Raw genomic sequence first — 13,269 nt, forward strand, 5'->3', positions numbered from 1 at the left:
ACTGACGCAAAGTACCTATTTAATAGGTTGGCTTTTTCCTGGGCGTCAGTTGTCGGTTGCCCCATCTGGTTTAGCAGGGGTCCAGTGTTGCCCTTGCTTTTCCTCCGGCTCCCCACATATCGGAAAAAGGACTTTTTGTTGTCCTTGATGCTTGAAGCTAGTTGGAGTTCAGTTGCAGCCTTGGCTTTCCTGGTTTGGTCCCTGCAGGACCGGACCAGCGCAGAATAATCCTCCTTGGAGGTGAATCCCATCCTCCATCCTTTGTAGGCTTTCCTTTTTAGCTGCAGGAGGTCCGCTAGGTCTCTGGAGAGCCAGGGGGGCTGCTGTGCCTTCCTGCTGCCTTTCCTCCGTGTTGGAATAGATTTAGCTTGTGCACTGAGGATCGCTTCCTTGAGAAGCAACCACTCTTCTTGAACTCCCATCTCCCTGGGGTCATGCTCCCTGAGGGCCTGACCAACAAGCCTCTTGAGCTTGTCAAAGTTGGCTTTTCTGAAGTCAAGGACTTCTGTGTTGCTGACTGACTTGCCAGCTTTATGGCGGATGGTGAAGGTGATCAGCTCATGGTTGCTGTCACCCAGCTTCCCATCGATCACTAGGTCGCCGATTAGGTCGTCCCCCATAGCCAGTACCAGGTTGAGCAGCGCTTTGCCTCTCGTTGGCCCATAGACTTCTTGAGTCAGGTAGAGGTCATCCACGCACGAGAGAAAGCCTTGCGACCACTCGGATTTTGCTGAGTGATCTTCCCACAAGATGTCCGGGTAATTGAAGTCACCCATGACAACCAAGGTCCTGGAGCAAGCGGCCTCAGTCAGTTCCCGGGAGAACTCCTGGTCAAGCTCAGGACTTTGAGTGGGAGGTCTGTAGTAGATTCCCACTGTTGTGTCCCCTGTGCTGTATTCCCCATGAATTTTTACCCGGAGGGTCTCTAGCTGTCCATGCCGGTCGCCAACATCAGCTTGCAGGGACATAGAGAGCTACACCCCCGCCTCTTTTGTCAACACGATCCCTCCTGTACAGGGTATAGCCCTCTATACCCGTGATCCAGTCATGGGTGGAGTCCCACCAGGTCTCCATTATCCAAAGGCCGTCATAATTCTTTGCACTGAGCAGGAGGATGAGCTCTTCCTGCTTGTTGCCCAGGCTTCTGGCATTAGTGTACAGGCAGGCAAGTGTGCCCTTGGGGGCTCTTGCCTTGCCCACAGATTGTGCCAGGGCTGGGGCAGGGGTGGACTCCCTTAAGTGCCTTGGTCTGCTGGCTTTGCAAGGGTTGCTCAGCGGGCCAGCAGTGGCAGTAGTTCCCCCATCCCCCAGCAGGCTTAGTTTAAAGCCCGGTGGAGCAGGTCTGCCAGCCTGGCTGAGAAGAGCCTCCTCCCCAGAGGGGAGAGGTGGAGGCCATCTCTTCCCAGCAGCTCACTGCCTCTCTCACCAAAGAGCGGGCTGTGGTCATGGAAGCCAAAGCCTTCCCGATGACACTAGCTCCACAGTCTTTGGTTCACTGCGTGGATCCTCCCCTCCCTCCTCAGCCCATAGCCCGAGACTGGGAGGATCGACGAAAACACCACCTGAGCTCCCAGACCCCTAAGCCCTGCTCCGAAATCCCTGTAGCACCTCATGACTTGGCTGGGGGTGCTCCAAGCTGTGTCATTGGTGCCCACGTGCATAAGGAGCATGGGATAGTGGTCTGTGGGCCGGAAGAGCTCTGGGATCCTCTCCACAATGTCTCAGATGCGGGCCCCCGGGAAGCAGCAGACTTCCCGAGCTAAGGGGTCGGGGCAGCAGATTGCCCCCTCATTCCCCCGCAGGATGGACTCTCCCACAACAAACACCTTTCTTTTTGTCTTGGGGAGAGCGGGGGCAGTAGCTGTTATTGAGCCTGGGTTGCCTGCGGGAGCTGGCAACTGAGCAGGCTCTGCTGGGGCTGCAAGAGGTGCAAACCTGTTGCTAAGCTCCGGCGAGGGAGGGGCCTTGGTGCGGTGGGCCTTAGGGCCCTTGACCAGCTTGGTCCATGCCCCTCACTGGGCAGAGTGGGAGGTCCCAGAGTCTTCCTTAGTCCTGGAGGGAGACGGTGCTTTACCCTGTGGCTCCCGGGGGAGAAGGGCCTATTTAAAAAAGGACTTCTTGTTGTCCTTGATCCAGGAAGCCAATCCCAGTTCCATCTCCGCCTTGGCCTTCCTGACTACCCCACTGCATCCCTGAGCAACCTCAGTATAATCCTCCCTGGTGATGGCCCCTCCGTTCCATTGGGTGTGCGCCTCCCTTTTAGCTAGGAGATATTCCTAGATGCTTTTGGTGAGCTATGGGGGCTCTTGCGCCCTCCTGCTCCCTTTGATCCGTGTTGGGATTACTTCCCTTTGGGCTTGGAGGATCATCTCTTTAAACAGCGACCACTACTGGACACCTGGCTGCCCCCCGTCTGGGACCTCAGTGTTCCCCGACTATTCTTCTTAGCTCATTGAAGTCCGTCCTCCTGAAATCTAGGGCTGCTGCCTTGCTGCAGGCCTTTGCCACCTTGCGCTGGATTGTGAATTCCAGCAGGCGATGATCGCTGTCACCCAGGTGGTCGAGCACCCGCAGCCCCCTCACCAGGTCATCATCGGTGGCCAGCACCAGATCCAACAAGGTGTCCCCCCTGGTGGGGCTGTGCACCTCCTGGGTTAGATGGAGGTCCTGCATTCTGCCTAGGAATTTACGTGAACAGTCAGACCTGGCTGACTGCTCTTCCCAGCAGATGTCTGGAAAGTTCAGGTCCCCCATGATGACCACGTCCTTTGACCTAACTACCTCCATGAGCTGACTTAAGAATTCCTAGTCTAGCTCCTCCCCTTGGTTGGGTGGCCTGTAGTATACCCCCACCATTAAGTCCCTTTCCCCTCAACTGCCATGTATTCTAACCCAGAGCACTTCAGTGTGCCCCTCCTCTGACCCAGTGCTACTTGTTGAGGATGTGTATTTCTCCTTGATGTAGAACACCACATCCCCACCTGTCCTCCTTCTCCTATCCCTCCTGTACAGCCTATAGCCCTTGATATTCACCACCCAGTCATGTGTTGGGTCCCACCATGTTTCAGTGATCCCCACTATGTCTGGGTTGGTGTCAGCTAGCAGGAGGGTAAGTTCCTCTTGCTTGTTTCCCATACTACGAGCATTTGTGAAGAGGCATTTGAGTCCTTCTGTGGATGTGTGCACTGACCCCCTACTTTCAGCATTACCCTGGCCCCTGTCGCTTACCTGTGTATATGTTCCACTTGTCGGCCTAAGCTGGGCTGTACTTGTGGGTGTTGCTTGGTTTGGCAGTCCAATGCTTCCTCCGCCCTTGTCTTCCCATTCCCCCAATGAGCCTAGTTCAAAGCCCGCTGGAGAAGATCCGCCAACCTGGAAGAAAACACACACTTACCTTTAGGGGGAAGGTGGAGCCCATCCCATCCAAGCATGTCTCGTGTCATGATGTGCTGATCATTGTCAAGGAAGCCAAAGCCTGCCTTGAGACATCATTCCCAAAGCCACCAGTTGGTCTCCGCGATGCACATTGCATGCCACCTTCCACGCCCACTCACTGGTAGGATAGAAGAGAAAACCACCTGTGCGCTTATCTCCTTTAGCACACACCCCAGAGTGTGGTAGTCCGCCATCAGGTGATCAGGGCTTCTCCTGGCTGCATCTTTAGTACCCACATGGATAAGGATCATGGGGTAGTAATCGGTGGGCTGGATCACAGCCTGGATCATCCCCTTCATGTCCTGAATCTTTGCTCCAGGTAGGCAGTAGACCTCATGTGTCGAGGGGTCCTGGTGACAGATGGGACTGTCTGTACCTCTCAGGATGGAATCACCTATGACGATCACTCGATGCTTTTTCCTCCTGGCCTGCTTAGCTCCTTTGGCCTGCTTGGATCATGGAGAGCGTGGAGTTGCCTTCTGTCTGGTTACCTCCTCTCCTTTCTTCTCCTCCAGAGTTGCCAGGGCCTCCTGTTGGACTGGAGGAACTGATACTGCTGTGTTATGAGCAGCTTAAAAAGAGAAGTCCCCATGAGATAGGAACTTAGGGACTTTACGGTTTTAAGTGCCTAAGTCCTTATGTGGACCTGAACTGTAGCCATTTTAACATCTATAAACAGTCCCTTACCTAATGGTGATGTTGTCAGGTTTAATTGATATTCTGGGATGCTCAAATACCATGTCAGTGGGGACTATAGAAATTCAGTAGGTAGAAAGAAAATGTGATACTCCAGGAAATTTTAATTTTATTTCCTTATCTTAGAGCTGAAATCTAATAACACCTGAGTTTCACCTTTCTGAAGTCTATGAATATGTTCTTTGTCATTGATTATAAACTTTAAAAATATGAAAGAAGGAATACTGTCTCCTTTTGTTTAAGAAGAAAAAATAAGCTCCTAAAATTATTTTTCCTGCATTTTCCCTTTACTAATAAACTGTCAGTGCTGCTTGGGAAAGAAGTTTCTCCTCAGAATTTTTGATTGAGTTTCACTAGCTTCTAAAGGTTGATTAGAAACTATAATTAGTAATATTTATTTATATTTATATAAATATAAAGCTGTTTTTTCCATGCCTCTTATTTTGAAAAGGGAGATCAAGGTATTCCAGGGGACCGAGGTCCACAAGGTGAAAGAGGAAAACCTGGACCTACAGGAGAAAAGGGGATTGCAGGACCTACTGGACCACCAGGAGACAGAGGCTACCCAGGATCACCAGGTTATCAAGGCCCTCCTGGTTCACCAGGTCTTCCAGGCCTTCCGGTAAGAAAATAAGACCTCTGACTGGTTGCTGGTGAAGCCACTAGATACAAATACAGCATGTACTGAGTAGTGGAAATTAAACTGTAGATACCCAGACAAAGGTTCACAAATACTTAAGGTGCTTCGAATTGTTTAAATGCTTGGTTGTCAAAAAGGAAAAAAAAAACAGAAAAGTGTTTGACTCATTGGATATAGACTCCTTCTTTCCATATTATATGTAGACTTTGGTTACTTGTGTTAGACTAAATTTAGATTAATTTCAATTAAATAATCACTTGCTATAACTTGAAGAGCCGATTCCTCAATCTGCTTAATTTTATGAATAAAGTTTCATAAACAGAAGAACTAAAAAGTACACTAAAATGCTTCCTGACACTACATTTTTCCATTCACTACCTTCATTTCTTTCCATGCATACTTATGCCATAAATCTTACTAAACTGTCAGACACCTTCAATCAGATAATCATCCCATCACTGTCAGTATTATTCTTATTGCTGTTACTTATTATGTGTTTCATAGATTTCATAGACATTAGGGCTGGAAGGGACCTCGGGAGATCATCGAGTCCAGCTCCCTGCCCAAAGGACAGGAAGTCAGCTGGGGTCATAGGATCCCAGCAAGATAAGCATCCAATTTACTCTTGAAGGTGTTCAATGTAGGTGCTTGAACCACCTCTGCTGGAGAGCGGGGGCAGTAGCTGTGGTTGAACCTGGGTTGCCTGCGGGAGCCGGCAACTGAGCAGGCTCTGCTGGGGCTGCAAGAGGTGCGAACCTGTTGCTGAGCTCCAGCGAGGGGGGGGGCCTTGGTGCGGTGGGCCTTAGGGCCCTTGACCATCTTGGTCCATGCCCCTCACTGGGCAGAGCGGGAGGTCCCAGAGTCCTCCTTAGTCGTGGAGGGAGACGGAGCTCTCCCCTGCGGCTCCCGGGGGAGAAGGGCCTGGCAGTAGGAGTCTATCTCCTGCTCGCAGTCCCTGATGGCACGCAGGCTCTGGACTGTGGCCTGGAGCTCCTCCAGCTGGCGCGCCAGAGACCCCAGTAGGGAGAAGACCCCGCAAGGGGAGGTGGCCATGCTCCCAGGCCCCAGAGCCTGAAAAAGGGACAGGCAGCCCCCGCAGCCAAGAGCCAGGGGCTCTGTCTGCGTGGAGCCCGGAACCATGGGCTCCGTCTAGGCGGCCGTCTCTGAAGTGCCCAATGGAGGGTCCACAGAGCCCGAGGGGGCCCTCGGGGTGCAGCGCGTGCCCGTCCGTGTCATGCCTCTGGTAGGCTGGCTACGGCTGGGGCTGGCTATGGCTGGGGGGGTTGCAGGCAGGGTCTCGTGCCCTCCCATGCCCTCTCGTGCGTGAACTCCACGCTAACTCGAGCGCCTGTTTACGCAGCCTGTTCGCGCGGCTCCGGTCACATGGCTCCCTGGGGGGCTGGGCCAAGTAGGGACCTGGGCAGGGGCTTGACCCGGCCCGGCACCAGGCAGCCGCCTCGTCCCAGGGAGTGAGGAGTTAACCCCTTCCCACCACGAGCCCACTTACCTCCGGCTGTGCTGGGGGGTCGGCAGGGGGCTCTGCGGCTGCTGAGGGGGTGTCTGGGGGGCTTCGGGGGAGCGGGGGCACAGCGGGCTTCACCCGCGCGTCTCTCACCACTCCGGAGCCTAACTGTATGAAAGTCATTAGTCTCTAACACAATGAGAGGGGTTTATGGTGCTAGATGCTATGCTATAGAACATAACAAGAAATAGCTTTCACAAATGACACAGAAAGCATGAGAGAGAAATGGAAGCCTTATTCAACAGCTCAACATCAAAAGCTGAGATGTTGAATAAGGCTGTCACAAACTGATAGGGACAAACTTGTTCTAAACATGTATAAACTTAGAGATATTGTTTGGCAGAGCTCTGTTTTATATGGATATTTTAGCTCCCTTCAGAATTGTTTTGTAGTTTTCTTTTGTTTTGTTCTCTTGTCACAATCCTGTTCTCTTATTGTCAGCCACTCTCAGCCTTTGTTGGAAAGAGCAGCATATAAATCAAATAAATACATAAGTATACATAAAGTACTCTGATTTGACTTTATAGCTAAAATATTTCTTCTTATGTCTCATTATATTAGCAATATGATCTGTACTTGCAATAAAATAGCCTTTACCATTAATTGAGCACATCAGCTTCTTTTCAGTATTTCAGTGAAAGCTTTGTATAATTGTTTTATATATTCAGTGTCAGTAACAGTATCTGTTTGCTAGCATCGTAGATGTACTCTTGGACTGCTTTCCCTGCTTAATTTTAGATAAATTATGTTTCTTTGTTTCTCTACCAGGCTAATGCAGTTTCATTTGAAGAAATAAAAAAATATATCAAACAAGAGGTTCTTAGAGTTTTTGAAGGTAAGGTAATAAAATGCACAACTAAATGTAAATATTATGTGTTGTTCTGAATGTTAACTTCTCTATAACCTTTGCATATCCTTTCTATCCACTCAGGCAAGAAATCCCATTGTGCTTAATTGACTAACTTGTTATATAGTTAAAGCTAATATAAGTCAAAGTCTATCTAATATAATCCTATTATAACAAATAATTGTTATTATCAGTTCAGAAATCTGTTAATCAGAATATTTTCTCATGTATTACAAACTATTAAAAACAAAGGTTTGTTCCAAATGATAACCCTAAGAGTAAAAATTAAAAGAATGTTAAATAATATATGAATGCTGATAAATAATAAACTCAGTATATAAAAGCCCTGATACTGAAAATATAAAGTTCCTATTGTCCTTAGACACCAACTGGACAGCTTTCAGGACTATGTGTTTTTGTTTCTAACAAGTTCAGAGCTTTCTCAAGTACTGTATTTTTATTTGAGAGAAAACATATACACAGAAATCGACATGGAAATCACAGTTTCTGTGTAAATTATATTAGCTACCCTTCTAGCTTTAAATCAAAAGTAGCTTCAAAATTAGGGCAGCATTTATTAAATGTAATTATTTTCCCGTGTGTTGAATGGTTAAATGATGACTGTTAAAGGAAGGTGGTTAGTAGTCATGAGTGGTTTCAAAATGAAGATATATGGTGTTCACAATGTTATACTTAAATTATTCTTCTATGCAGTAGTTGGCAAATTGTGTTCTGTGTTCCCAAATTCTTGCATTCTGATATTTTCTCTTTTCCCAATTTCTTTGCACTTGTACTTTTCCCCCTTATTATCTGAGAGTTATATAATTCCATTTACATTATAACAGGAGGTTTCTTTTTTTTCTAATTATATGTTTTTTACTTTTTTATAAAGACTGTTAAGGAAAAACTCCATGGCCGCATCCAAACCAGCCGGGCTGTGCAGTTTGTGGCATTACCAACCGGATGCATGGAATGTTAAACTATGCCCAGCACTGGGGCAAAATTTGCTACCCAGATTTCCCAGTAGCAAATAAAAACACCAGGAAAAAAGAAGCATGGCAACACTACAATAGTGTGCACTGGAACAAACCTAGGCCAGGTCCTCCATTGAGATGCCTTGGCTGCTGGCTAAAACATCTCTGTGCTCCATTTGTGTCCTGGCTGCTCCAGCATGTCAGGAGCCAGGAGGAGCTGGACAACAGCAGTTTGCCCACAGCAGGACAATGTGTCCTGCAACAAAGCATGGGCATGCACTGCAGCACAAATTTGTGCCACTACTATTTGTGCTTCTGCAATTGCATCTCCCTGCTCATCTGGATGTGGTCCATTGATTCCACATTTATTATAAACCTTTGTTTAGGTAGCTAGTAATTGTTGCTTTATGAAGGATAGGTTAATCAGTTTGGTTAAAAATAAAACTATTCTGTACCCCAATAATTAACCCAACATGCAATCAGTTGCAAAATTGGAATTGGTTTGATGTTCACAGTATTTTGAATTTTCCAACTTCCTCATTGCTGGTTTCTAACCAAACTAGAAGCATCACAATAGCATGAGTGAGCTTTGTATTTCAAGCTTACTGACAAAGGTTGGAAGGAACATAGGTGCTGAAGAACCATGTCAGATATGTTAGTATGGAATAGTTTTAGGATGACTCTGAGAAGAAGGCTTGGCCAAACGTGCATTCAGTTTTTTTCCATGTTGCTATTCACTATCATAGCTGAGTACCACTCAGGGAGCACCCTCTTGTCACTGCTGAAAGATAGAGCCAGTAGGTATATAAACAGCACTGTTAAGGATACTTCCAGTCTGGGAGGCTGTGCTTGCAGAACATCCTGGCTTGTCCAAGTCTGGTGCTGCCTGACATAGTAATTGAGAAGGCTAAACAGATCCACAGTGAAGTGCTTTAGAACATAACAGAGTCAAAGGGAGAAACACTGCTATAAAGTATTTATTTTTAAAATAACCTTAGGAATAAAACAAGTTATCTAGTAGAATACAGGAGAAATGCTATATAGACCCCCTTTACATGTTACATGTAATACACAATTAACTGGTTAATTGCACAATTATCTTAAGACCAGGTACATGTGCAAATTGTCTACCACATGATACAAAGCTCCAACAAGCTATAAAGTTAGACCTTGAAAATGTGTACAAATTGTATAGCTGTTTGCATTGAGCTATAATTTGCAAGTGTAACAAGGTCTCACCTGCATCTGGGAGCCCTGTCGGCCTCTGGGCAAACAAAGGAGGGAATATGGAGCCAGAAGGGATACGCTATTCTACCATGTGGCCTGTCTACTCTGTAGAAATTATTCCCCCTTCTGTTCTCCTTTTTATATATTAATATTTTCCTCAGCATGCACCTCTGCTAGTCATTGCCTCTTATGATTCCTATGTTGTGTTCTGTACTTAATTTAAATGGTACTCCTCAGCCTTGTTCTTTTTTTCTCTCTGTCAAAAGCCAGGCACTTATGCAGCAGTTTCTAAATGACAGAAAACACTATAAAAATCTCTCTCATATGTGCTCAGTTCTTCAGAGTTGTTCAGAGTATGCTGCTTGAGTAGGGGCACTGAATTATTTTTTTCCACAAGATTTTTAATGAAAGTTATTTAGCGTTTAAGACATTTACTGTATTCTAAAGACCTTGTTTAACAGTTAAATTACCTAAAAAATGGCTGCTTTCAGAATTCAGCCTGTGCTTCCCACACATAAGTAGGAAAATTACAATGCAACTGAATACAGTGAAACGTATTAAAACAACCACCATGAGGATACCCAGCTGTTTTGGACATAACAAATAAATACAAGAAAAGGTGGCTTTCAGTTATGTGGGATATTCAGTTATTTCACTTATGCAGGCCTACAATACAAAGATTTTCCCATGTGACTCTGCTGATTTGGAATAAGAAAAAAATCATCCCCTCTAACTGACAGCTATGCCAGCAATTGTACAATGATCTGACCATTGTGAAGGGAGATACCAGAAAAGCTATGCCTAGCCCATGTGGAGATGCAGCAAAAGAATCACTTTGCAGGTTAAACTTATGTCAGTCTTTCCCTAAATATCTCTCACAGATCACTGATGGTCTGCAAGTCTGTATTAAATTGTTTTAGATGCTCTACCACTCCCCGCTCCCCCCACTGCCTTTTTCAATAGGTTTGATGCAAGCGTGGATGATGGTTTGAGAGACAAGGTTTTTTGAGTCAATCCAATATCTTTTATTAAACCAACTCAAAGAGTTGGAAAAATTCTTCTTTGCAAGCTTTCAGGTATAGATACCCTTTGTCAGGCTGAGGAAGTGTCTGCAGTTGGTTTGTGCTCTCCCTGGATGGAATAGTAAAGCAGCCAGAGGCCAGTATATATGCGAGGAAGCCAGTCAGTACAAATGTAAATTGAGGTAATCAATGGGTGAGAGACAAGTGGGGGGTGGGGGCAGGGAAGGGGAATAAATGTAACTGGTAAAAAGTAAATTAAGGTTACCTGGGGAGTCAGATAATTGACAAGTTATAATGTGTCATACATCCAATGTCTATATTTAGCCCATGATTTTTTTGTATCCAGTAGATTGATGAAGTGAAGTTTGTAGGCTTGTGTGTGAAAAGTGATTTGTAAATTCCCTTTGAGGATTAGAAATGAGAGATTGGAGAGAAAATGGTTTTCTTATGAGAAATGTGGCCCCACAGATAATTTGATATTCCTCTCTTTGATAGAGTTTCAGTGTGTGTTCATTCTGGTACACAGTTGTTGTGTGGTTTTCCATGAGGGCATTTGGTGCACTGGATGACATATATTACATTTCTGGAGGTGCCAGTGTATGATCCAGGAATATTAATGGTTCTGTTGTGGGGGGCGTTATTGTGGGGGTGGTGATGTGTTGGCAGGTTTTACATTACTTGGCATGGCATGACCATTCGGTGTGTTTTGGTCTGTAGCAAGTTTGCTTCTGTTGATGAGGTTGGTGGAGTTCAGTGCTTGTTTAAAAGATAAGATAGGTGATTCTGGGAAGATCTTTAAGAGTTGGGTCTTTTTCTAGTATGGGTTGCAATTGTTGAAGATTTTCCATATAGGTTCCAGGGAGGGATGATATGTCATTACTAGTGGATTCATGGGGGGTTTTCTTCTGTACTGCAGTAATTCTTCATGTGGTATCTGGGTGGCTCTTGTATGTTGGTCCAGGGGCTTCTTGTATATGGTGGTCTCTATTTTACCATTCTGGATAGGGATCATCATGTCTGAAAAGGAAATGTTGGCGCTGGAGTATTGAAGAGATAGTGTGATGGAGGGGTGATGCTTGTTGAATTTCTGATGGAAATCAGTTGGAGATTGCATATTTTCACTCTAAATTATGAGATCAGTATATCTTAAGTATAGCAAGGTTTTCATGGTACAGTCCTTGAGGAATTTTTCTACCTCATAAAAATGTTGCCATAGTGTGGGGCCATTTTCATGCCCATAGCTGTGCCCATGGTCTAGAGGAAGTGTTGGTTATTGAAAGTGAAGTTGTTGTGTGTGAAGATGAAATGTATAAGTTCAGTAATATCTTTGGGTCAGTACTCTGAGTTGTAATCTTTCAGGGAGCAGGGAGTCTCTCAGAGCCAGCCAATAGGAAATGTTGAGCAGAGAGGTATGTCAGCCTGCTCAGAATTAGGCAACTCAGTCAAGGCTACAAGGAGATGCTTCCCTCATGTATTTGAGATCCTGGAGCCTCGAATCCTCTCCTGAAGCTCTCTAATCATAAAGTCATAAAAAGTTAGGGCTGGAGGGGACCTCAGGAGGTCATCTGGTCCAATCCCCTGCTCAAACCAGAACCGTCCCCAAATAGATGATCCCAGCCAAAGCGTTATCTAGCCAGGTCTTGAAGACCTCCAAGGATGGAGCATCCACCAACACTCTGGGTAAACTGTTCCAGTGTTTAACTACCCTCCTAGTGAGGAAATTCTTCCTAATATCTAACCTAAACTTCCCTTGCTGCAACTTGAGACCATTGCTCCTTGTTCTGTCATCTTCCACCACTGAGAACATAGTTTCATAGTTTCATAGTTTCATAGTAGCTAGAGTCGGAAGGGTCCTAGGTAGATCATCTAGTCCGACCCCCTGCCTTGGCAGGAAAGAGCACCGGGGTCAGATGACCCCGGCAAGGTGCTCATCTAACTTCCTTTTAAAAATCCCCAGGCTAGGAGCCTGCACCACTTCCCCTGGAAGCTGGTTCCAGGCCCTAGCCACCCTGACTGTGAAGTAGCGCCTCCTAATATCTAATCTAAACTTACCCTCCGCCAGCTTGTGACCGTTATTCCTGGTCACTCCTGGCAGCACACGGGGGAACAGGGACTCCCCCAATACCTGCTGATCCCCCCTGACCAGTTTGTAGCAGGCCACAAGGTCCCCCCTTAACCTTCTCTTGTGGAGGCTAAACAGGTTCAGGTCCCGTAGCCTCTCCTCATAAGGCCTGCCCTGCTGACCCTTGATCATACGAGTGGCCCTCCTCTGAACTCTTTCCATATCGTCCACGTCCCTCTTGAAGTGTGGCGCCCAGAACTGGACGCAGTACTCCAGCTGCGGCCTGACCAGTGCCGCATAGAGGGGGAGGATCACCTCCCTGGACCTGCTCGAGATGCATCTGTGGATGCATGACAGGATACGGTTGGCCTTCTTGACTGCCTCCCCACACTGCCGGCCCATGTTCATCGTGGAGTCAATGACGACTCCAAGATCCTTTTCCGTCTCCGTGCTGGCAAGAGGGGAGTTCCCCAACCTGTAAGTGTGGTGCCGGTTCTTCCTCCCCATGTGCAACACCTTGCACTTATCAGTGTTAAACCCCATCCTATTCTCATCCGCCCACCGTTGCAACCTGTCAAGGTCAGCTTGTAGCCTATTGCACCCTTCTAGTGCACCCACATCCCCCCACATCTTAGTGTCATCAGCAAACTTGAACAGGGTGCTTTCTACCCCGTCATCCAAGTCACTGATGAAGATGTTGAACAGTGCGGGCCCGAGGACCGAGCCCTGCGGAACCCCACTGCCCACGTCCTTCCAGGTCGAGAAGAACCCATCCACTACCACCCTCTGGGTGCGGCCCTCCAACCAGTTGGCGACCCATTTGACCGTGTGGGCATCGACACCA

The 13,269-nt window shown here is 46.8% G+C and overlaps 1 protein-coding gene across 2 annotated transcripts in view; it reads left to right on the forward strand.

Moving 5' to 3' along the window:
* Positions 1 to 13,269, forward strand: part of COL19A1 (collagen type XIX alpha 1 chain) — a 424,680-nt gene that overhangs the window by 378,856 nt on the left and 32,555 nt on the right. For both annotated transcript variants that reach the window (XM_090034633.1, XM_090034628.1), the window contains exons 46-47: positions 4,583 to 4,753; positions 7,062 to 7,128. In XM_090034633.1, coding sequence (XP_089890759.1) covers positions 4,583 to 4,753; positions 7,062 to 7,128 — 238 coding nt within the window. The remainder of the gene's footprint in view (positions 1 to 4,582; positions 4,754 to 7,061; positions 7,129 to 13,269) is intronic.

This window comes from Crocodylus siamensis, chromosome 1, assembly GCF_052110815.1.
Source record: "Crocodylus siamensis isolate JL-2025a chromosome 1, ASM5211081v1, whole genome shotgun sequence".
NCBI lineage: Eukaryota > Metazoa > Chordata > Crocodylia > Crocodylidae > Crocodylus > Crocodylus siamensis.